Source organism: Excalfactoria chinensis, chromosome 9 (genome assembly GCF_039878825.1).
Source record: "Excalfactoria chinensis isolate bCotChi1 chromosome 9, bCotChi1.hap2, whole genome shotgun sequence".
Classification (NCBI taxonomy): domain Eukaryota; kingdom Metazoa; phylum Chordata; class Aves; order Galliformes; family Phasianidae; genus Excalfactoria; species Excalfactoria chinensis.
In genome coordinates, this window is record NC_092833.1 from 8,252,984 (window position 1) to 8,276,985 (window position 24,002).

At 53.4% G+C, this 24,002-nt stretch overlaps 2 protein-coding genes across 5 annotated transcripts; one reads left to right on the forward strand and one right to left on the reverse strand.

Moving 5' to 3' along the window:
- Positions 1-517: 517 nt before the first annotated feature.
- On the reverse strand, positions 518-15,917 carry ZIC4 (Zic family member 4). 4 transcript variants are annotated; one of them, XM_072344450.1, is made up of 6 exons: positions 15,472-15,917; positions 12,641-12,725; positions 7,319-7,933; positions 2,943-3,055; positions 2,731-2,859; positions 518-1,011 (listed from the first exon to the last, which is right to left on the reverse strand). In XM_072344450.1, the coding sequence occupies exons 1-6, from the start codon at positions 15,694-15,696 to the stop codon at positions 985-987; spliced, it is 1,194 nt and encodes a 397-aa protein (XP_072200551.1). In that variant the 5' UTR covers positions 15,697-15,917; the 3' UTR covers positions 518-984. The 4 variants fall into 4 exon arrangements, with proteins under 4 accessions (XP_072200551.1, XP_072200549.1, XP_072200550.1 ...); XM_072344449.1 differs by lacking the exon at positions 518-1,011 and having other exon boundaries at positions 2,520-3,055; XM_072344448.1 differs by lacking the exons at positions 12,641-12,725; positions 15,472-15,917 and having other exon boundaries at positions 2,731-3,055; positions 7,319-8,357.
- A 2,900-nt stretch (positions 15,918-18,817) lies between these two features.
- Positions 18,818-22,834, forward strand: LOC140256146 (zinc finger protein ZIC 1). The gene is made up of 3 exons (XM_072344452.1): positions 18,818-19,918; positions 20,988-21,151; positions 21,565-22,834. The coding sequence occupies exons 1-3, from the start codon at positions 18,946-18,948 to the stop codon at positions 21,760-21,762; spliced, it is 1,335 nt and encodes a 444-aa protein (XP_072200553.1). The 5' UTR covers positions 18,818-18,945; the 3' UTR covers positions 21,763-22,834.
- Positions 22,835-24,002: the final 1,168 nt, after the last annotated feature.

Below are 24,002 nucleotides of genomic sequence, written 5' to 3' on the forward strand. Positions count from 1 at the left end.
CAAGTTCCCCGCCCCCGGGGGCTGCGGGGGGGTCCCTCGGGCCGAGCCCTGAGCGGAGCCGCGGGTCGCGGTGACATCCCCGGCTCAGCCCCTCAGTGGGGCGGTCGCCAGAGGGGTTCTTCCCCGTCCTACCCAGGGGCTGGGGGTGAGGGGAACGCTAGCGGAGCACAGAGCTGCCCCTTTTGGGGGATGAGGGGAGCGGAGCCCGCTCGGGGCGAGGGTGAAGCCCGGCAGAGCCCAGCCCGGCAGAAGGGCCTTGGGTGGAAGAAGCATGTCCGTAGCGAGGGGCAGATTGAGTGTATTAAGCTAGCATGAAACCAAAGGTCAGTGCAAATGTATCTTAATAGACTGTCTCAAATGGAGTGTGCCTCCTTTGAAGGCCGCTTGCTATTGCTCTCCTCATTACCATAGCGATCCTAACGTGGCATGCTGATGCACCATAAAACTCACACTTTCAACCCCAAAATCAGGCCCTTTGAACAACCCGAGCTTGATTAGACCTTTCTCCTTTTCTTTTCCCCCTTAAAAACCATTTCCTTGCCTTTAGAAACTCGCCCTCAAATCCCAAACGCATTCTCTGATCCCGGCAGAAAGCAGAAACAAAAGTGAGCCGAGGCGGCGGTTCAGGCGGGCCTTTTCTTCCCGACATTCTTATCCATTTTTATTATGATCTGGAACAAGTGCCCTGTTCGCGTGGGTTTTGTTTACCGGAAATTAAATGAAAATGATTTAGTTGGCGTCAAACAAAAATATATACTTGTATACACAAGAAAAAGGGCCCGTTAGACGTAAATATTATGTCCTTAATGAAAAGACTGGACGGGCTCCAGACTTCGCCTTTCACTATTTAAGTATGACTTGCCTATTGCCATAGAAATCCTAACTTACCATGAAGATTCACCGTTGTGAAGAAATACTTCTTTGTGCGAGCTTTCTTTGATGTCTAAGGCATAAGATTCAGGCTTTCAGCTGCGTCTGTCTAGATTACCTTGAGAGCAACGGGGCAGACATCTGTAACAAGCAAATGAAAAATTAAAGGTGATTAGCCTGCACATCCAAACACTTCTGGAAATAGAGAAATAAAGAACTAAACAGAGCTGGGGACAGGATGGACACAGCCCTCTGCCCGCAGCCGGCTCCGATTCTGCAGTGTGAGTTTGGGGCTGCGTGGTAGAAGGGAGCAGTGCCCAGCATGGGCTGCGCACCCATTTCCCCTGACCCAACGGGGCACTCTCGCCCTGACACACGGCGAGGAGAGAGGCTCACAAACCCCCAGATTTGTCGGGTTCGTGCTGGTGAAGCGGGGACTTGGTGCCTTGGGAACAACATTCGGCTGCAGCAGGAGGAGCTGGGTTTGCCACTGACTGGCTATCTGTTTTCCTCTCTCTTTTATCTTGACATCAATAAACACACACGTGTGTACGTGCGTGTGTGTTCTCCGGACACGGCCGCAGCCACCTGGGCGGAGGGGGTGTGCAGGGCACGGGGGAAGAGCTCAAAGCCGCCCCTCAGCACCCAGCGAGCCGTGGGAACCCCTTCCAGCAGCCCGTGCTATTTATTTGCCTATACTATCTGCTATTCTTAAACATCATTAAAGTAATTAAAACGGTACCATTCGGCAGTTTCAAGCTACCCCACTGGAGGCTTTTGTGTACTTGTTTTGGATTTGTGTGTGTGTGTGTGTTTTCTGTTTGGGTTTTTTTTTTTTCTGTTTTTTTGTTTGTTTGTTTGTTTGTTTTGTTGTTGTATTTTCCCCCTCCTTCCTTCTTTATTTCGCCTAGAGGAGTAAGCCGTGTATGTCTGTGTAGGGTCTAGCTTGAAGCTCCGGGGCATGCCCCAGCCGCGCTGTGCAAGCACCGGCACCGGGAGCGCTCCGCAGGGCACAACCGTGCAGCAATGGCCCCGGCCCCGTTCAGCTGGGGGGCATCAGGCCCCCACCCGCTGCGTGACGTCATTGGCGGCTCTACCCTCAGCCCCCCCAGCTCCCCCTCTTCAGACAGAGACCGCACCTGGAGTGGAGTGGGGGGGGATTTGGGGGAGTCAGAGCCGAAGGAAAGTGCATCCCCACACCTCCTGGGCCGCCTGTGTTAGCCACTGGGGGAAATAGATAGCTGCATGTATTGTTACGTACTGCTGCAGGGAACGGTGGGAGATTCTTTACAGAAACGTCCATCGAGAGAGTTAATTAACGAAAGAATTTAATGGATTAATTCTGTACAATTCGGTAACAAAGAATTGTGTATTTTTTTCCTTTAAAAAACAAAACAAAACAACACTCTCACAGAAAGTAGTGAACGAACAGAACACTTCAGCACGAGACACTGTTGACAAGAGAAAACCTGTACAGCTGCGAATCTGCATGAAACCACTGTGGGTGGGAAGCAGGAAAGGGAAGGGAAGGAAAAGGGATAAAGGAAAAGGGAAAAGGAGCGGAAAAAGGAAAGGAAAAAGGAAGCAGCTGCAGCAACTCAGTGCGCTTTGGCCAGGCAGGAGAGAGGCGATCAGCCGGCTGTGCGCACGGAGGAAGGAGGCAGCTTGGCCCGGGGTCCGGCAGCGCGGCTCTGCCTCCCCGGGGCCGAGGCCAAGGCCTGTCCCCTCCTCTCCCGCTCCCGCAGCCGCGCTCCAGCTCCCGTCGCCCGCCGCTCTCCCTAGCAGCGGGGCCGGGGATGGGCGGCGGGGCGCGGGGGCGGCGGGGCTGCGGGGGGCGCGGGGCGGCCCTGACACACGTACCATTCGCTCAGGTTGGCGGCGGGCGGCGCGGGCGCGGAGGGCTCGGCGTGGGAACACGAGGCGGGGGGGTCCCGGCCGGAGTCCGAGGAGGGGGACACCAAGGAGGGCGTGGAGGACTCGTAGCCAGAGCTGGGAGGAGGGGATTTGCAGTGAACTTTCATGTGTTTTCTCAGGGAGCTGGGGTGGGTGTAGGACTTGTCGCAGCCTCTCACTTTGCAGTTGTAGGGCTTGTCGCTGGTGTGGACGTGCGAGTGCTTCTTCCTGTCGCTGCTGTTGGCGAAGCGTCTGTCGCAGCCCTCGAATTCACATTTGAACGGCTTCTCCCCTGCGGGTGGCAAAGGGAGAGCAGAGCCGTTAGTACCGGGGCCTCCGGGCAGCCCCCCCCACCCCGACCCCACTTTCCCCCTCTTCGGCCCTGCACAGCTCCCCTGGGGCCGCTCCACTCGGGCCCCGCCAGCCCCGGCCCTTCCCCGCCGCGATCCCCTCTTGCCCACCCGGCCCCGCAGCGGGAGCTCTCCGCCCGGCCGGCCCGGGGCCACTCTTCCCGCCCCTGCCCTCGGTGTCAACGTGGGGTTTTGTGCACAAGACAAAGCCCCCAGATCAGGAAAACTTCGAGGCCAAGTGCTCGTTCTGGGTAAACAATGTGCGCTGTCCCTGCGGACCCCGGTGTCCTGCAGAATGAGCGGGCAGTGATTTATCTCTGAATGCGTTTTTACGTTAAATACATTTCTCACACTCCCGAAGGTGCACGTGGAAATATTATTCGTCACCTCTCCAGATCACATCCCATGCACTCCTTTCTCGCACTGATTAAGATCCTGCGGAAGATCCGCGCCCCCCCTCCCCTCCCCGCTCCCCAGTTGCTGACACAGTAGGGCAAAGCACAGCATCTTTCTAAAAGACATCGATGGTGTGGGCGAAACGAGAGGGATTCGGCAGGAGAAAGAGTAGGCCGGGGCACGGCTCTGTCTGGGATAGCATTCTCTTTTCATTTGAACCTGCTCGGTCATGGAAGGAATCGCAGTCGGGATTAATTTGTCTGGTAATACGATAAGTGACGTTAAGCAGAATAGAAATATAATTGTGTTGCCAAAGTCACGCGTAAGTTGGGATGATGCGGACCGGGCACGGTACAAGAAATAGAGGCAGCTTTCCAGGAAACGTGCCACGGAGACTTGGGGCTGAAATGACGACTGCGTTATTGTCACTGACAATGGCACGCTGCAAACCGAGCTTGGCAAGGAACGCTCAGGTCCTGCAGCAGCCGGGTGTGAAAAAAAAACCTCATCCCCTTAAGCAAGAAAGTATCGGGGTGCAAGGGACACCACGAGGTGTGCAGCCGAACCCTAATCGTCAAGTACAAACAAAGACCCTGCGCTCCCATCATGGCGTGTGTGTGGCGGAAGGGACCCGGAACATTTGTAAAAGCTCCGGGCTTCGGGTTTTTAATTTGTTGGCTGTTTTTATCCCATGGCGGATCGTCACGATCGAATTTCGGAGGGGCGCAGCCCACCTCGCGCTGGCTGTGAGCACGGGCACATAAAGGAAAGCATTCCAAATATTTCACATGAATGCACTTTATGCAAGGTGGGTGGGAAAAGGCTCACGGCTCCGCGCTTCGAGCGTGTCCCTTCCGCCGGAATACCCACTGACGGTCTCAGCTTAACATTTGCACAGAGGATTGGTAAACACCTGGCATAGGGGAGAAGGGGGAGAGGTTAGAAATAAGGTCTCGGAGAAATTGATGCGGGTCCGTAAGCAAATGCTGCCGGTATACAGCGGTGCATATGCACGCACGCATATAATCTAATTACAGCTTCACGTAAGGCAACAATTTGACCTTCAGCATCTACGTTGAGACAACAAATCAAGGATATTAGTGTAGTACAAGCAAGCAGTAAGTTAGGAGGCCCCAGGGAAAGCCATCCTCATAAGCGCTCCGGTTGTGCAACGTGAGTTACAATCAGGTAAAGGCGGCTGCGGCGCGTTCTGCTTCCTCCAGAGTTGAAAAACGTTAAACTTCGCTTAACCCCGTGAGAGAGGCGCCGAACAGCCCTCGTGCAGTCAGAGAGCAGCGGGGAGAGGGCAGCGCTTCCGCAGTCGCCCGGGTTGCATTCTAAGAACGCCTCGGTAAAGAGGAGCCAGCCGAGCTGTATTCCTTTCCCGAGAGCGGGTTTTCTTACGTGGGGACCCCACCCGCAGGGGACAGGACACGGTGCGGTCCTCCCAGGGCGGCCCGGGCACAGAAGTGCTGCGATGCGGACGCTCAGAGAGTTCTCCGGGCGACGGAGAAGCGCAGGACCCAACCCGCCATGTTACCCCCCCACTTGTAGCTGCGCAAAACCGTTCTCTGCTCGGAAATTGTGGCATAATCCCCCGTCTCCGGGAGTGGATTAAGGTATTTACCAACTTCTCCGGGGGGCGGGGGGCCGGAGGCGGCGGCCTCGGGCTGCGGGCGGGGAGCGGGGGTGGCGGGCAGCGCCCGCAGAGGGCCCCGGGAGGCAGCGCCGGGAGCCGGCCCGGCCCCCCGCACCTCCCCTACCTCGGGCTCACGGGAACCTCAGGCCTGGGGAGCAGAGCCCCGGTAGAGAGCCCTCCCCGGCCCCGGAGACAGCGGCGGTCATTAATATTTGAGGAGGCAATAATTTTCCTGTTGAATCTAGAACTGTCTTCATGAATAATTTGTAGCGAGTTCTATTAGGGTTTCAGAAACATTTCGCTTTTGACAACTTCTGGGTGTTTAATAGAAACGGTGGAACCATAAAGGCCCCGCAGGAGTTTTCACAATACAGCAATTAATCACCGGGAACGTTAAAGTGAAAAGTACAGACGCGCGGAATTATGTTTAATAAACGCACGGCTCCGATCGCGGCTCTGCCCTGAACCTGCCTCGCCGATGTAGGTCACTTTCCCCAAGAATTTAACCATTTTCTGCTTCAGAGACTTCAAACAGTGAGGCCGTTAAAGAGCAGTAAAAGTTTGTTTACTTAAGAAAAACGCCGTCATTAGGGGATGAGCTCCGCCGGGCGAAGGCTGTACCTGTTCCGATCCGGCTGCAAGCTGCGTGACCCGGGGCCGCTCCTTTCTTCTCGCAAAGGGGCCGAGAACGAAGAGAGAGGAACCCAGCTCAGCTTTGCCACCCACCCCCACCCCCGCCCAGATGAGCTACTCACAGAGCGATGGAAAAATAATTAGGTGACGAGTGATGCTCGCTGTAAAACCTCCGCGCTATGCTTAGGCGATACGATACGAAATTAGGATAGATGTCATGCATATTACAGCACGTCGGGTTGTATCGTAAAAACGCGGCTCCTCGAAGGTCGGGCCGCAGCGAGCGTGGGGGGAAGGGGACTTTTAGGAACTGGAGGGTGAAAAAAATCGTTTGGCTGTAAGCAGATCTTACAATAGGATTATGGAGTTTCCCTCGCAGTGCATAAGGCAGTACAGGAGGGGGTGGGGGTGGAAAACCCGACACTGGAACAGATTATATGTTCCAAAAAGGGCTTATTTCTAATCGTCCCTAGGAGAAATAATAATAATAATAATAATAAATAAAATTAAAAAAAGAGGAGAAAGAAAAAGACAAAAAGGGGGAAAAAAAAAAAAACAAACACCCACCAACCCAACGCTACAGACTACAAACACCGGCTGCTAAACTAATTAATACAACTTCACAAGCTGCTCCTGCAAGTGTGAAAACTTTCTACGTGTCATTTCATTAATTATAAATGCTTTCCTGGCCGGAAGAGTTCAAAGACAGTTTTGCAAGATCGTCCACCGAGTGACTTTATTTCTGTTAGCCAGAACCAACAGACGCTCCCGACACGTCCCAATTTCGCTTCACAGATCTGCAAATGACATCTCAAACCGTACAGGCCGAAACAATACCGGGGGTTCTTCTCCTTTTTTTCCCTCCCGAGATTCAGAACTTGCAGCTCCCCGTATCTGCGAGCGCACGGAGTCCGTGGATGGCAATACTCATTAAATATGTCAGTGTTATTCAGATCAAACATTGGAAACTCCTTCTGCCCAAAACAAAACTGTTGAACGAAAAGGTCGCAGCTGTGTTATTCTCACAACGTTCGACCAGCAGCATCTCAGCGACATCACTCAAAACTGACTAGACAAGTTGTAAGTCCTATTGTTCACTTTTAATTTGGGAGCTTGCACAATGATTTCATTTCTCTCTCTCTCTCCCCCCAACCCCCCCGCCACACAACTACATTAAACTGCCAACAGGAAAAAAAAAGGAATGAAAGAAAGAAATCCACGCCCGTGTGAAGCAGCAGCAACAGCTCTACCACTCGGTATGGTCACCGCTCTCCCCGCACAAACCTCACAGCCACAAAACCAGAAGAAAAACATGGATGAGAATCCTGAGATTTGTTCTCGCTCACCTTTCCCCCCCCCCCTCCATCTTTCTCCCCCTCCCTCCAAGCGGCACAGAAGCAAACAAATTCGAGAATTTATTTTCCAGAAGGACTTGGCGTGCATTCAACAACAACGCAAAGGACACGTTCAAAAGAAAATAAAGCAAAACAGTACGCTGAATAATACAGAGAGAGTAAATAGAGCTTTCCATACTGACCTGTGTGAGTTCTTTTGTGTATTTTGAGATTCTCTGATCTGGCAAACACTTTGCCACAGCCTGGGAAAGGACAGGGAAAAGGTTTTTCACCTGTGTGGACTCGGATGTGATTTACGAGTTTGTATTTGGCCTTGAAAGGTTTCCCTTCTCGCGGGCACTCTTCCCAGAAACATATGTGATTGGACTGCTCGGGTCCTCCAACGTGCTCCACGGTGACATGAGTCACCAGCTCGTGCATCGTGCTGAAAGTTTTCGAGCATAATTTTTTGGGAGTCTGCTCCAACTCAATCCACTTACAGATGAGTTCCTGTTTGATGGGCTGCCGCATGTAGCGGAAGAAGGCCCCCGGGCCGTGGTGCGGAGCCAGGTTCACGTTCAGGTTCATGCCACCGTAGCTATGAAGCGAAGAAGCAGCAAAAGGCTCTGTCCTGGAGGCTGGCACTGGAGTGAAATGTTCAGCCTTGGCGTACATTTCTCCAGGTAACCCCAGCCTTATCTGTCCGTTTAGATGGCCACCTGGAGCTGCATGGGGCGGCTGCTCATGGAGTCCAGCGAACAGCGCGGGATTCCCGGCTTCCGAGGGGCGGTGGTGCCCGCGGTGTCCGGGGCAGCTACCTGTTGTCGAGACAAACAGTCCTTGGTGAGATCGGGCAGCGGGGTGCTGCTCGCTCAGCCCGGGCATGGCCGGGTCCCTGACAGCAGCTGTGTGGGACACGGGGCAGGGGGCCGCCGCCGGGCCGAACGCCTCTGTGTGACCGGAGAGCGGCTGGGCCGGGCCCTGCGGGCGCAGGCGGTGGGGCTGAGGGGCAGGGCCGAGCTTTAGGGCCGCGAGGTGATGCTGAGGAGGAAGATGAGGATGGTGGCGGTGCCCCATGTGTTGGTGCGGCCCGAGGCGGGACCCGGCGGCGGGGGGGTGCGCGGCGAGGCCCGGGCAGCGTGGCACGGGCTGCGGGGGGTGACGGAGATGGGGACGTAGAGCTCCCCCGGGGTCAACGAATCTCAGCGCAGCGTTCCGCCCGCAGAGAGCAGCGGGGTCCATCACTGGGATCCCCGGAGCACCCACGCTCTTTAGCTGTTAACGCTAAAAAGCCATCTGATGGCGGAGGGGAGAGAGAGACGGGGGGGTGGAAATAAATAAAAAGCAAAGAAAAAACGGGATTGGGGGAGGGAGGGAAAACTTTTGGTTTTTTTTTTTCTTTCTTTCTCCCCCCCCCAAAGTTTCCCGTCCCGCTGCTCCGCCGGTGGGGCGCACGGTGCCAGCGGGTGGGCTGCGCGGGGGTGGCTCGCTTTTGGCGGCGGCTTCGGCCGGGGAGGTCCCCGCACGGCCCGGCCTCCGCGGGCCCCCGCAGACCCTCTCCGCGCGGCCGCGGGACGGGACCGCGCCGCCTCCGGGCTGCCGCGCACGGCCCCGCGGCCAAACAATCGCCGCGTTCCCCCATTGGCCGCCGCCGCCGTGGCGTCACCGCTGACAGGTCCCGCCGCCGAACCGAGGGTTATCGCTCGGCGCGGGCGGGGGGCTGCGGGGAGCTGAGTACTGCGCATGCGCCGCCGCCGGCTGCCCCCGGCCCGCAGCCCTCCCGCAGCCCTGCCGGGGGCCGGGGCCGTGGCGGGAGCGTGCCCCCAGTCCCGCCGCCGGGCCCGGCCTCCGGTGCGGGGTGAACAAAGCCCCGACGGGCAGGGGGAGCCCCGGTGGGAAAGCCCCGTCCGCTCCACGCGGCCTCCTCCTTTGTTTGGGGCTCCGGCGCTTTCTTGGCCGGCTCCGCGCTCAGCCCCGCTGGCCGCCCCGTGGGGTTGCGCCGCGTTCCCGTGCTCGGGTTCGTACTGCGGCTCTCAGCCGCACAAAGGGCTCTCGAAACGGTCCCGTTTTCCGCCTTGGGCAAGTTTTGGCGTTGTCTGGTTGTTGGCTGCCGGGCAATGCGAGAAATCGTGGTGTTTGGGCTGAGTGCTTAACCCAGAAGAGGGAGTCTCTCCCTTCCCGTCTCTCTCTGACACTCAAGTAAATCCTCATCCACGATTTAACGAGAAGCACTGCAACACAACTCTAACGCCTCTGTTGTGTGCTTCTCACCTGGAGGGGAGAGCATGACCCGAGGGGTGCGGGCTGAAAGTTAAAGCTAAGAGTTAGGCTCCGTGCATTAAGGCCTGACAGGTTTAGATAAGCTCGGGGTGCAGAAGGAATCTCCCACTTCAATGTAAAAAGGGGACTGTGAACTTAACAAAGTCCACGGAGCATGGGGAAAGGCAAAAGAAAGGCAGTGAGTGCTTTGAGAACAAGAAACACAACTGTAAGTAGCTGCCTACAGCAGCACCAGATCTGGGGTCCTACCAGAAACAGGACTCTGCCAATGAACAAGGGAAAACAGCAATTAGTTCCCTAAGCCCGGCTCCTGCAGCTCGGTACCTGCCTCGCTGTCACTTCCCCATGGATGCTCTCTGTCATGACAGATGAAGCTCCCATCACAGGTTTCCACGCTTCCACACAAGTTTTTTAAAATAAATGGCTTTAAAGTAAGTGGCAAAATATGAAAATGTTCCGCACGGTCAAAACCAGCTGCTCTCAGAACAGAAGCTACGAGTCAATGAGTGGAAACGATGGGATGAAAACATGAGACACCCAGAGTCACATAGGACACGTTCCTGATAGCCTAGCACGTCGTCTGGCTGCAGCTTTGGCTCTCGCTCTATTTGCCCCATAACACAAAGGTGATATTATGGTCACCGGCTGTAGGTACATCCTCGTACGTCTTTCCGAGTGGGGATATGATGAAAAGTGGCAAATGAAGCAGTCAGAGCATGTTTACACAGGCATTTTACATGACATTTTACACGCCATCCTCATAGTATCTTAACTTCCGACTACTGGCTCTAGGGAATGGCTTTGGCGGTCCTATTCATGAGCATCTCAATAGGAGTGCTCAGAGAGACAGACGTTAGGAAGTACGAATCTGTTACTTACAAATGGACTGAGAGTGTGAATTCCAAACAAAGCTGCTTTCCCTAACCTCCCGAAAACCCTCCACCTCTACATACTTGTTATCCACCAGTTCTGACACTTTTCGGTCAGGAGAGAATACATCTGGAACAGTTTATCTATTAAAGATGTTCTAACCGGATTTGCCCTGAGCTCACTTCGGATACTGCAGTGCTTTCTGTTTGGACACCGATGGCTCTCGGCTCGCACCCCGCTCCCGTTCCCGCTCCCAACAGTGAATGAGCCCCGACCCCCGTGTCCCGGGGGTTCCCGGTGCCGGCAGGGTAGGGCAGCGCGGGGGGGGGGGGGGGGAGGGAGGGGAGAATAGCGGTGCAGGAGCTCGGCTCTGCTCGCGGGATGCTTGGAATCCCGAGCACCGTTAGGAGGCCCTTTGGCTGCCGCTCTAGGGGTGAGAGAGGTTTCCTGCTCTTGGCAGCTCTGCGAGCCGTGTGACCAGATGAGCTCGGCAAATGCTCAACTGTGTCAACATCAGCCTGTGCATGGCCAAGATTTTATTATTATTGTTATTATTTCCTTTCCACCCACCTGGCTACGGTATGGGTATCCCCTTCTGGATCCCCCCCGGGACTGCTGAGCTGGATGAACCTGAGCACTTCCAGGCAGAAGGCAGCAATGCTCAAGCAGCAAAACAGAAACATTCATTTCAAAGTGAGCCAGGCGTCAGGGTAGGTCCAGTGCTAGAACAATGAGATCTATAGGGTAGACCTTAGGATAGAATGAAATGCAGAGAAACCTTGGTGCTCCCTTGGTTACAGATCCAGGGGCAATCAACATGTGCTCCCGACAGCTTTGTGCTCGATACAACTTTCCTAGCAGCTGTCCTCAAGCCTGCCTGTGCTGGAGATCTCCTCCGGAGAGCTGAGAGACTGTGGGTGACGCACCAGGTTTTTTTTGTCTTATTCTTTTCCTCTAAGATGACTCCGGGGCACCTTTCTCCTTTCCTTGGCCCCAGGGCTATGGCTGTCCCTGGCCCTACGTCCCCTGTCTACTGGAGGGTGGCTGCAACATGAAGCCCCCGGCACTGCCCGCACCGCGTCCTGCGGGACCAGCCCTACACGGCACAGCCCTGGGGATGGGCCCATCCTGGCTGCGCAGAGTGGTTAACACGGCTACCACGGCTTTGCTGTGAATCTCCCCACGTAGCAAGACACTTCTCCCTATTGCTACCTTCCTGTGAAGGCGATAGGCAAAGCCCCAGGAAACCGGGACTGCTCGTGCTGTGCTCTTTGAATTGGGGCCAAATGCTGCTCTCCCTTAGAGCTGTGCTCAGTGCAAGGAGAGGTCTTGCCCCGGGCTCTGACCTCCGGCCCCTCGACTGTGCCCTCCCGCCCCTGAGCACCGTTCCCTGCCCGATGAGACGGCCAGAACCCCACTGATCTGGGCGATGAGGGGATGCCCTGAAGTCCCCACACAGCAGCTTCCAGGAGTTACCTTGTAGGCTTCAACGCCTGGACTGGAGGAAAGGATTAATCTGAAAATCCTAATATTTACTCAGAGGAAGAAAAAAATAATGAAGAGAAACAGAGATGACTGAGTTGAGTTCCTGTGCGATCCCACAGCCATCAGCTTCGCAGTGGGCCAGGAGGGCGTGCGGGTAATGGCTGAGCCAGGAGAAGGCATAGCTGCTCGGGAGGAATGGCTCGGGAGAGCCTGCCGATACCCCCGGCATTTCCTCTCAGAGAGGGGCACCGAGCTGCTCGGGATCGCACACTCCCTTTGTTTCTACTTCCTCGCCCCGTTCCCACACACGGGGACTTCTTTATTTCAGGGAATTCAGCCATCAGAAGAGCAAGGACTTGTGCCTAGGTTTGTCTCTCACTTTTTGTGACCTAGAGCTACCCTAGGACAAGCAAATCATATGCTTATTTTAAATAGAATATTTCATTCAGCACCTCAAGATTAAGGTATTCCTGTCAGATAAGCTGTCAGTCACTAACTACTTAGACACCACATGGTAGAAGCCTAGTAGCCCTGGTAAAGATGATACATATCATGTAAACCCCATCAACAAGATCAAAGTCTTCTTCTTTAATAGGATCCAATACATGTCAAACCTCATTCCAATCAAATCGTCCGTAAATGAATTCAAGATGAATATGTCATAGAATAATGTGACAGTGCAATCACATGGGGTCAGGGGTTGTTGTTTCAATGAGAGAGTCGTCAAATATTAATTCTAGAACCTCCAAATGAATAGGCATTCAGCGGGATTAGGCAGCTGCTGGTGGGGCGTTGTGTCGCTGATTTGTGTTTATGCAAGAACGTTAAACACTAAGCTGAAAAAAATATTGTCTCCTTTGAACTGAAAAAATAGACATATTTCAACTTACTTGACTTTTCCAGGATGTTTCTGTAAAGTCGTTTTCTTTTCCTCATGACAAGGGGAGTCTTGTGCCTCATTTCCTGACTTGGTTCCTGTTGGGGAAGAGGGGTGGAAAGTTAAGAACGTAACCGTTTGTGTGTGATATGAAATAAGTATGGCTACGTGTGACTCGGGCACCGTGGAGGCAAAAAGAAGGAAAGAAAAAACCGCCGAGAGAAACAAACCCCAAGAGTTAACAGCGAGGGGTGGGCGAGAGGAGCTTTCTTCTAGGGGAAACTGGAGGCTGTCTCCCCAGCAAAGCATCACATGTTTTATGGAGTCATGAAGTTTCCATGGCTGATGAAGGGGGAAAAAATTATGAAAGGGCATCTTTTCAACTTCTCCTTTGATCTGACATTCACCTTCTGGCAGACTGTTGTGAGGCGGGTTTCTATCAACTCGACTGTATTGTTTACAGATCCTTCCTTCCCGAAATTAAATTTCGGGCTCTCCGCGAGCCTCCAACGCAAGTTGTTGTCTCAGCAAGGATTAGCATTGTAACACCCTGGCACTTCTCCCTGCCTATAATTTTCAGCTTGCTCTTTGCACTCTGCGAGGCACAGCACTGTCACTGCTGCAGGCAGAACTTCGTGCATCTCTTTGAGCGGCAGCAGTAGCCCTGAGTGCAGATCTGGGCTTTGATACAATGTCCGAGGCCGAATTCTTACGGTTACCTTTGAAATTCTCAAGTGTTTTACAATACAGAAAAGCAGAGGAGAATATTTATTTATTTATTTATTTATTTTGGCCCCGAAGGAGATTATTATTACTATTTCTGTTGCTATTATTATTATTGAGACTCCAGGGCTGGGAAATAAAAATCTATACGAACACAAATAATTGATGATATTAATTATGAAACTTCGTCAGCCTATCACAGGCACACTCCATCACGAATAATTTGATGCCTTCAACCTTTTCACTGCTGTGATGAAAATTACTACCGAAATAAAAAGGACCAGAGGAAACCCTCAGGAATTATTTTACTAGTCAATTTCCATTCACGCTCACACGTTTATAGAGCCAGAGCAATAAGCACTGCCCTACTGGCAGGAGTTCTGCAGGAGTGGTGCCGTATGGGGTAGGATGGAGAAGCTGGGAGTGCTCAGCTCCCAAGTGTTCTCCGAAACTTGTTGAAACTGGATAAAAGAAATAAATAAATACAAATTTGCTGCATTTGATATTTAAAATGGTTACCAGATGACAGAACCGAAGGGAAAACAGTTGTGGAACTAAGTAAATATTGGCTAAAGCTCAGGGACGACCTCGCAGCCTCTCTAATCACACGATGCCACTGTCAGAGAGGGGAGTGGGATGCCCCAGAGTCTGGGCAGGGCGGCCCTGTCCCGTGGTCCTGGGGGTCTGCTGGGGGTTCCAGACCCCATAGGGGCCCTCGTTGCCGCCGAGGAGCTCGAGGCTTCCTTGGGCCAGCCGCGAGTGTAATCCGGCCTCTCTTCCCCAAAGTACGGGGCAAGGTGTGCAGCCGCCCACGGAACAGCGCGGGGCCGGGAGATGCCTCTGCCCGCAGCCCCCGCGGGAGCTCCGGCGTCCGGGCTCGTTGACACTGCTCCGGCTTGCGGCAGTCCGGCCGGGTACCCTGTTTTGCCCGCAGGAAAACCGGGAAGAAGTCGACGCAGAGAGAAAGTTCCTCTACACCAGGTGGAGAAAGCCCCGAGAACAGCAGTCGGGCTCCCCAAGCAGGGACAGCGGCACAGATCGAACCCGGCCGGGCTGCCCGGGGCTGGAGGCAGTGCCTGGCAAAGCAACCGTAGGACTCGGAGCTCCCGGTGCCCAGGGCTGGCACACGGAGCCAGGCTCGGGTCATAGGTCACCCTCAGCTGCGATGTGGGAGCCTCTCCCCTTTCCAGGGCGGCTTCGGGGATGGGGTCCCGCCCCCCCGAGGGCGCTGCTCTGTGTTGGCGGCAGCACCCAGATCCTTGGCAGCTCCCCCGGCCCTGCCCCGGGGAGTGGGATGTGGGTGGGGGCGGAGGGGGCCGGCCGGGCTCCGTCCCTCCTGCAGCCGCCTATAAAGAAGGGCGCGCTGTGCCGAAGCGCTGGCTCCCCAGGCGCGGCCCCACGGCATCGGGCGCGGCGGTGGGCGAGGCGCTGGGCGGGGAGCGCATCTTTGGGACACCGTACAAAGGGTGTCACCATTGTCGGCGCCCCTCGCCCTCTGCTCGAAACCCCAGGCCACCCAAGCGACCGCGGCTCCGCTGTTGCCCTTCCCCACCGAGCTGCCACTGTCCCTCTCGGGGCCACCCCCCGCCCCGGTCCGCAGACCCCCGTCCCTCTCCGCTTTGCGGAGTGCCTCCCAGCCAGCCCCTCAGGGCCCGGGCAGTGGGCGCGGGGCCGGAGGTGAGCGTCTGTACCCCCCTCGACGGCACCCCGGGGTTTCTCTTTCCGTGCGCCCGCCCCACACGCCGAGGTGCTGCCGGGAGCCGGCCCCACGTGGGTTCGGGGCCGCCGAAGCGCTGCCTCCGGGCCCCGCAGGGATCCTACCCTTCTCCCCCGGGGTGGCCGATCCTCCTCCTGCCGAGACCCCCGAGGGCAAGGAGCTGTCTCCCAAGCCTTGGGGAAGGCTGTGGGGGCAGCCACCCAAGGCACCCCCTCCTCCCCGGCACTTACCCCTTCGACCTGTTGAAGGTTTCCCCTCATATCTGAACTGGCAAAAAATTGAGGGGGGGGGGTGCGTAAGGGGGGAGGGGGGGGTGTGACTGGGGGGAAGGGGGAAGGGAAAAGAAAGAAAGAATGAAAGAAGAAAACAATACTCCCCCTCTCCCTCCCCCCGTAAGAACCCACCACCTCTTTGGCGCTTCCATCGGGGCGGTCATCCTTCATTTCTTCTTTTCTTGCTTTCTGGAAGCAGTTAGGGAATGTATGATGAAGCAGAAATGAGCCGTCAGGATGATATTTTAATGGCTTATATGTCACGTTGGTGCATGTGGCTTTGAACTGGAGCAGCTTTCGTTTCCTGCAGAGAGCGCGCCGCAAATCCCACTTGATAACTTCTACAACCCACAACATTTTTTTTCCCCTTACATTCACTCTTACACCGTATATTTAGATACGCTTCCTAAAAATACCCTCCCGTCCGCCTTTCTGCGCGCTTTGTGCGGACCTGACACGGTCACTGCTCCCCCTGCACTTGGAGGCATCCTCTCCCCACGCTGCCCAACTTTCAGGCTCTCCTGATGCCATCACCCTGAAGATTTCCCCATTACGCTGACAACTCTGTCCCTCTCTCTGGTTAATTTTAGAACCAAACGCAGAGATTAATGGGACGTCCGCACAGGATCACGTCCCGCAGAGGCACGCAGGGCGGGTGTACCTGTTGCTCTAAGCTACTGCAATTCCTCCGAGCGGATTTTGCAGAATGAATGCGTACGTGTAGATTCAGCTCCTCATTATTCCGAAAAGCTGCAAAGCCTCCCAAGCTCCAAGGGAAATTACATAATACATCTGCTCTGGAAGCGATCCTCACGCACTGAGCGCAGGCAAACTGCATCTGCAGATAAACTGCAGCGGAGCGCTCCTTGAAGGCATATCAAAGTTTATTTGTTGGTTGGTCGTTGGTTGGTTTCCTCCCTGGGCTACGGCCATTGCCACCCCTCCTGGCACCGTGCGCTTCCCAGCGCTGGTGGCGGTGCCGCTGCCGCCCGCTCCGGTACCTGCGCGGCGGTGGCTGCCCGCGCCCTTCATTAGCACAGGGAGTTGAAAGTTTCTTTGTTTGCCACCACGAATTGGAGGGGCTCAGATTTAGTTGCGAATAAGCCAAGTGAAGGGCTGAACAAAGGCGAAATTGAAGGATTCCGAGTCTTAGCGAGCTTTTTGTGTTTTCGTTACTAGAAAATAATTAGAGCTAATGAATATGCAGGCGAGCGAGTAAATAAACAATTTGCCGGGTTTCTGTGCGCGTACACACACATGTGCACGCACATAAGTGTATATACACACACGTATGCATCTATTGTAAAGTTTCGCGAGGTCTGTTTTTTTTTCAGAGCCGAAGCATCGTTTAAAATATTGTACAAATGTTGCTTGGCTTAATTGATTAAGCCACAAAGGCTTTCTGCTTTAAATATCACACTTCTACCTCTCGACAATCATTTTAATATATAGTCAATGGCTCTTTGTAGCGAGAACAAAAAAGAACTATCCGCAGATTTTCAATAGACTTTGAGCTGGGGAAAGACAGGTTAATCGAGGGTTGCATCTAGAAAACAACCAAGTGTTGTATGTTTGCACTGAATCCAAATGTCTGCATTTTTCTAACTAAATCAAAGGGAGTGTTATTTCTTTTTCTGCTCACTCATCTGAAGGTAAGTAAATTTTCCCTGGCGATCAAAAGCCTGGTCAGCAACAAAGGCACCGCCTGCTTTTTCCACCGTCCTGGTGTGGCAAGTTGAGGAATTTCAATAACTGTGACAAGGGTGACTGATTTGTGAACTAGAAAAGGTTTGGATGTCAGAAAATTTACATTGCTCCTATCGAGGGTTTTCAATGAAACAAAAATAAAGGCAGATGGAAATAATAATAATACTAATAATAATAAGGATGAAGGAGTTTCATGCAGCAGAGAGAGGAACGATGGTCTGCTTGGGAGATTCGCAGTTTTTACCTGAATGAAAGAGACCCCGTAAAAAGAGGGAGCGAGAGAAAAGGGGGAGGGGGGGAGGGGGGGGAAAGAGGGGGGTTGGGGAGAGAGAAAGGAGAAAGGAAATAACAGAAAAGAGGCGAAAGAACAACAAGAGAAGTAGAAAGCGAAGAGTTCTCACCCACCTGCGTGTTGATGGGGGCAGAAAACAAGATTTATTTCAGAAAAGTGGTGGAGGGCAGAGGCAGCTCCCCCCCCCAGAATCACGCCTGTTGGCTACAAATAAAGCCCAGAGCACCCAGCACCTACTCTCGGAGAGTTCCGGTATTAACCAGGCGGCAAACAGCAACTTCAAAAGCAGCGAGTGACTACGGGGCTCCTCTTTTCAGAGCCTAAAAAGTTGCTCAGTGATCTTAAAAAATCGGGATCACCACGAAACCATCATTACCGTCATTATAGGAGTGCTGGAGCGAGAGGGGCAAGAGAGAGGGAGACAGGGGGAGAAAGGAACCCTAAGAATAATTATATATATATATATTTTTTTTTTCCTTAGCACACATAGACACAAAAAGATGCGTTGGAAATATTGTGGTGGAAAATAATAATAATAATAATAAGGGTTTATTATTATTAAAAAAAAAAAGTTGCTACTCCTGGAAGCCCTGTTTGTCCAAAGGGCTGTCAGGGCGCTCACAATACCTGCGATTGATGAGGCGGAGCGGCCAATCAGCGGCGGGCGGCGGCCGTGCGCGCCCCTCGTTGGCGGGGCCGGGGGGAGTTACGCGAGGAAGGGGGAGCCGCCGGCAGCCAATCGGCGCCCACGTCCGCCCGCACGTCGCCCCGCCCCCGGCTCCCATTCATCAAGGGGGGGGCCGGTGTCGTCCTTTCAATTCATTTATCTGCAGGAATGATTGCCGCTATCAGTCTCGCGTTCACCGCCCGGCTGAGGAGGTGAAAGTTTCTCCCCAGGAAGATAAACCGCAAAAGACAATATTGTGCATGATTTGCGCCTTTTTTTGCAAAGCGAAAAAAAAAAAAAAAAAAAAAAAAAAAAAAAAAGGCCAAAAAAAAAATATAATAATAATAATAATAATAATAGGGGAGAGTGTTGGGGAAGCTCGAAGAGGAGAGAGAAACAACCTCTCGGCCACTTCGCGACATTCCTATAGCCAAAAAAAATCACTGAAGGAAGTTTCTTTTTTGTTTTGGTGTTTTTTTTTTCTTCCTGCTTTGCCCTCGCCGAGCTCTCGCCGTTATTGTTATTTGCGGGCACTTTTCTTTTTTTGCGCCCACCCCGACCCCCCCCTCCCCACTTCAGCCTCCCAGAAAAGTCAAAGCAGAGAGACAGTGAATATTTTTTTGGGGGGCACCTTTTTTTATTACTATTATTTGCGACTGCGAAGATCTCTTTCCCCCTTTTCCCACCAGCCTCTGGGTTTTTTTCTTGTTTTTTTATTTTTTTTATTTTTTTTTTTTCCTCCCCCCCTTTTTTTTTTCTCCCCCCCCCCCCCCCGCTCTGATGCCGAAGGGGGTGTTTTTGATGTGGTTGCTTTGGTGGTGATCGTCGCCGACTTTCCAGAGAGGGTGTTTTCGCCGCTGCCGCCGCTGCTGCTGCTTCTCTCCGCGTTGTGTGCGTGCGCGCGTGCTTTTTTTTGGGTTGCTGCATCGACGCTGGGAAGATGCTTCTGGATGCTGGACCGCAGTATCCCGCCATAGGAGTCACTACGTTCGGATCGTCTCGCCACCACTCCGCGGCCGATGTCACGGACAGAGAAGTGGGGCTGGGGATCAACCCCTTCGCAGACGGCATGGGCGCCTTCAAACTCAACCCCGGCGGCCACGAGCTGGCCTCGGCCGGGCAGACCGCCTTCACCTCGCAGGCTCCGGGCTACGCGGCGGCTCTGGGGCACCACCACCACCCGCCCCACGTCGGCTCCTACTCCAGCGCCGCGTTCAACTCCACCCGGGACTTTCTGTTCCGCAACCGCGGCTTCGGGGAGGCCGCGGCCGCCAGCGCCCAGCACAGCCTCTTCGCCTCCGCCGCCGGCGGCTTCGGCGGCCCGCACGGACACGGCGATGCCGCGGGACATATACTTTTCCCCGGGCTGCACGAGCAAGCCGCCGGCCACGCTTCGCCCAACGTGGTGAACGGGCAGATGCGCCTGGGCTTCTCCGGAGACATGTACGGCCGAGCCGAGCAGTACGGCCAGGTCACCAGCCCCCGCTCCGAGCACTACGCCTCGAGCCAGCTGCACGGCTACGGCCACATGAACATGAACATGGCAGCGCACCACGGGGCGGGGGCCTTCTTCCGCTACATGCGGCAGCCCATCAAGCAGGAACTCATCTGTAAGTGGATTGAGCCCGAGCAGTTGGCGAACCCCAAAAAGTCCTGCAACAAAACTTTCAGCACGATGCACGAGCTGGTGACTCATGTCACCGTGGAGCACGTTGGAGGACCCGAGCAGTCCAATCACATATGTTTCTGGGAAGAGTGCCCGCGAGAAGGGAAACCTTTCAAGGCCAAATACAAACTCGTAAATCACATCCGAGTCCACACAGGTGAAAAACCTTTTCCCTGCCCTTTCCCAGGCTGTGGCAAAGTGTTTGCCAGATCAGAGAATCTCAAAATACACAAAAGAACTCACACAGGTACGGTAACCTTCTCTGTAGCATTTCTGTCCGCGCGTGGACTCGCGGGGCCGGGTCGGGCCGGGCCGCTTCGGGGCCGTTTGCTGCTCCCGGGGCCGCGGAGATGCGCGGCGGTGCGGGTTCGAGCTCGGGCACGGCGGCGGCCGCGACAAAAAGCGAGCGGTGCCCGGGAGGCGGAGGGGGGAGAGAGGCGCGGTCTGCTGCCGGAATGGTGAGGGCAGGAGGGGAAGGAAAAATCACAGCGACCCGTCCTGCTAAATTTATAGGTTTTAATTAATAGTTCTTCGGCAGTTTTGTGTGTGTGGCGCGTTGAGAAACGGTGCTAAATATTCCAGGCAGCTCATCCGTCTACGCTGTGCGATTCAGGGGCTGGTAAATATTTAATTCCGTGGAGAGACTGGAAATCAACCGAGCCGAGCGCGTTCGCGTGTTATTGTTGTGCGGAGGAGGGCGGGCGCCGGGGGCCTGAGAACTTTTCCCCGCTGCGGGAGGCGGCCGCGCTGCGCTGGGCCGGGAGCGCTCCCCCCCGCGCCGCCCCGCGCCGAGCTGCTCCGAGGAGGGCTCGTGGGGCTGCGGCCGCCTCGTGTGCCTCGGTCCGGCCGGGCTGCGCTCGGTACTGCGGGGAAATACAGGGGAGGGGGCCTAGGGTAAAATATCACGAGTGCGAGGCATGAAAACGGCAAGCAGACGCGGCGATCGGGTGGAAATAGCAGCACGCCAGCTCTGCCTCTCGCTTCGAGCGCCGTGAGAAGGGAGCGGGAGCTACGCCCGGGGCTGGACTGCAGCTGGAACTCGCCCCTGAGAACAAGAGAGAGGGGAAAAAGAAAAGTTCTCGGGTGCTCTCCCCCTCCCCCCGTTTGGAAATGGCAGCCGAGAGCGGGTCGGAGGTGCGGATGGGATAGAGGAGGGCAGGAAGGATTGGGGCTTTGAGCCCCGCTGAACTTAGAAAGTTGTGAGTGTTTGCGGTGGAGCCCCGGGCTCCCGTCCGGCGCTGCGGTGGGGGCGAGCAGAGATCCGGTGGCCCTGCCTAATCCGATCCGTTTTTTCCCCCTCCTTCCCTCTGCAATAGGTGAAAAACCATTTAAGTGTGAATTCGAGGGCTGTGACAGGCGCTTTGCAAACAGCAGCGACCGCAAAAAGCACATGCATGTGCACACTTCCGACAAGCCCTATCTCTGCAAAATGTGTGACAAGTCCTACACGCACCCCAGCTCCCTCAGAAAGCACATGAAGGTAAATGGAGGGCGCCCGCTGTGCGGGGCGCTGCGGCTCCGCCTCGGGCCTGGCCGGGGGAAGGGGCTGCGGGGACGGCCGCGGGCAGCACCCACCGGGCCGTAGGGAGCGGTGCCCGCGGGCGGAGCGAGGAGAGCGGCGAGGGGCCGCAGAGGAAAGCCGAGCCCCGGCCCGGAGCCCGCTCGGGGCCGCCCCCGCCCCGCCGCGCCGGGCAGCGCCGTTTGAGCGGCCGGGGAGGGGGGGGGGGGGAGCCCCGACGCGCAGGGCCCGGTCCCGAGGAGAGCCCCCAGGGGGGGACCGGGCCGCAGCTCGCCGCCGGGTGCCGATGTTGGGCGCGCCCCCGCGGAACGCCGCCGCCACCGGGGCCTGGGGCCGCCGCCGCGCTCTATTTCTGCCCGGGTTTTCTCTTGCAGGTCCATGAATCGTCCTCGCAGGGGTCCCAGCCTTCTCCCGCCGCCAGCTCAGGCTACGAGTCCTCCACCCCTCCAACCATCGTGTCTCCATCCACAGAAAACCAGACCGCCAGCTCCTTATCCCCTTCCTCCTCCGCAGTCCACCACACGTCCAGCCACAGCACGCTTACATCAAATTTTAACGAATGGTACGTTTAAAGCGCTAAAACAAAACAGCGAAAAAACACAAACAGAAACAAAACAAAATAAGCCCCCAAGCGAGCGAATCCAGACCCTATTTAAAAGACTACAAAAATAATGAACACTCTGAAATCAGAATTAAAAAGAAAATCAGAAAAAAAAAATAAAAAGGCAAACAAAAACAAAATGCTGCCAGTAGACCCAGGACTGAGTAAAATGAAGACTCTTTTTTTTGTTGTTTATTTTTTTTCTTCTTCTTCTTTTCTTTTTTTTTTTTTTTTACTCTTTTATTTCTCTCATTTTCCCCCCTTTTTTATTCTTCCTTTTCTTGCCTTTTTTTTTTTAAATTAATTATTATTACTTTTTTTCTTTTTCTTTGTACTTTTTGGACTGTTCAGCTCTGCTCTGTTCCAAGGCTTGGTAGGCGAAGGGGTTAGTAGGATGCATAAGAAGACAAGGTTACCAGGGCAAATGCCAACCGTGTAGGGCTGTACTGGAAACCACTGATTAGAGCTCTCCAACTGCATGTCTGCTCGGGCAGCGGCCTTCCCCCACTCCCTCTTGTAAATACAGAATTATTAGCTTCAAAAAGGAAAAAAAAAAAGAAAAAGAGAGAAAAAAAAACACACACACACAAAAATACGAACGTACTGTTTGATTTTGTACATAGTTATATCGCAGTCGAAGCCGGGGAGCCGTGGAGTTGTGGTTGCATCTATGTGGGGGGAGGGGCGGGAGGGGGGGAGCGGAGAGGGGGGTGGAGGTGGGGGGGCCGAGGGGAGAGGTAGAAATCCAACTATTTGTACTGAATGGCAAGAATGTTCTAGTAAATGTGTACCAAAATGTGAATTACTTTGTATTATTACAGTCTAAACGTCGATCTAACAGAATATTATTGGTATTAATGTGCTTTTTTGTATAAAGTGCAACATTTCGTCCCAAAGTCCAGTCTAAGTAGTGCAGTAAAATGTTGTTACACGTCCTGTCAAGAAATTCGTATAGTGAAAGCCTGGATCTGCGTGTCAAACTGTTACATTTGTTTATGTAAAGTGATATTAAAAAAAAAAAGAAAAAAAAAGGAAAAAAAAAAGATATAAACTATATCTGTCCGTTGCTTTTGGCAAATACAAGAACATAATGTATATAAATCCTGATTTCCATATTTATCCGCATGTAAAGGTCCGGTTATACATGTTACAAGATATTCAATATTTATGGCTAGAAGAATTGGTATGTAAAATTTAGTTTACAGAACTGTTTGGTAACATTTCGTACCTTATTAAAGATTCTTAAATCCCACGCATGGTGGTAGGAATCCTTATTCGCTCAGTCAACCTGCTGCAACTCCGACTAGCTTTAGGATATTAGGGTAAAACTGTCCCAGTTTTTCACTGCTTTCCATTATGTCATCACTAAAGCAGCGAAGGTGATATAAATGTGATAAATGAAAGGATCCCTGCTGGCATTACTATAGTGTGTAATTAGTATTTATATCAAAATTTATGAAACAAATTTTCGGCCGCAGTATAATTTAAATGACCTTTGCAGACATAGAATAACAACCATAAAAATAACAGAAATAGATTGCATATGCTACATAAATATTAATGTGGGGAATTGTTACACGAGAAGTGCTTCACTCCACTCCAGCATTGCCCATGAATCTGCATGGACCGGGTCCCTAAATTAAATTAATTCGGATAACATATATTAGGAGATTTAAAACAGAGGACATTTCGGTCGCTATTTTAATTTAGAGCATTTATGACCATAACTAATTCTCAGGCAGTGGATTCATGACTTTCCTTGGGCCTTTCACTCTGAGAGATGCAGCACCGTGTCATGAAGGCCGTTGTTGTTGTTGTTGTTGGGTGTATTTTTGCTTTTTGGTTCTTTTTTGTTTCTTTTTCTTTTCTCCCCCCCCCCCCCCCCCTTTTTTTCTTTTTCTATATTTTTCCTTTTATTTTTTGCTGATATTCCTTAAGACGTGATGTTAATTTAAATCAATTACTTCTTATGCTATGTTATTATTATTACTATAAATTTGCCAGTGTTAATAGCTTTCTAAAAAATAAATCTAGGGGGTAAGAATTATTTTATGTAATTTGATTATCTTTCTATCTCTTTTATTTATTTCTCATTTACTTAAGAAATTCGTTCCATTGGCTGGCGTTGATACAGTAAATTTGTAAATGAGAAGACAATATAAAAAATCTAAATTACTTGTGCTTAATGACTGTAGCAGAACGCCTTTTCTC

What these genes read in the sequence shown, in the direction of transcription:
- ZIC4 (XM_072344451.1), bottom strand. Translation starts at nt 8,357, where the DNA reads ATGGACCCCGCTGCTCTCTGCGGGCGGAACGCTGCGCTGAGATTCGTT. An exon ending in ACACAAAAGAACTCACACAG is followed by an intron (nt 3,056 to 7,318) that starts GTCAGTATGGAA and finishes TGCCACCCGCAG; the next exon opens with GGGAGAAGCCGTTCAAATGT.
- LOC140256146 (XM_072344452.1), top strand. Translation starts at nt 18,946, where the DNA reads ATGCTTCTGGATGCTGGACCGCAGTATCCCGCCATAGGAGTCACTACG. An exon ending in ACACAAAAGAACTCACACAG is followed by an intron (nt 19,919 to 20,987) that starts GTACGGTAACCT and finishes CCTCTGCAATAG; the next exon opens with GTGAAAAACCATTTAAGTGT. An exon ending in CCCTCAGAAAGCACATGAAG is followed by an intron (nt 21,152 to 21,564) that starts GTAAATGGAGGG and finishes TTTCTCTTGCAG; the next exon opens with GTCCATGAATCGTCCTCGCA.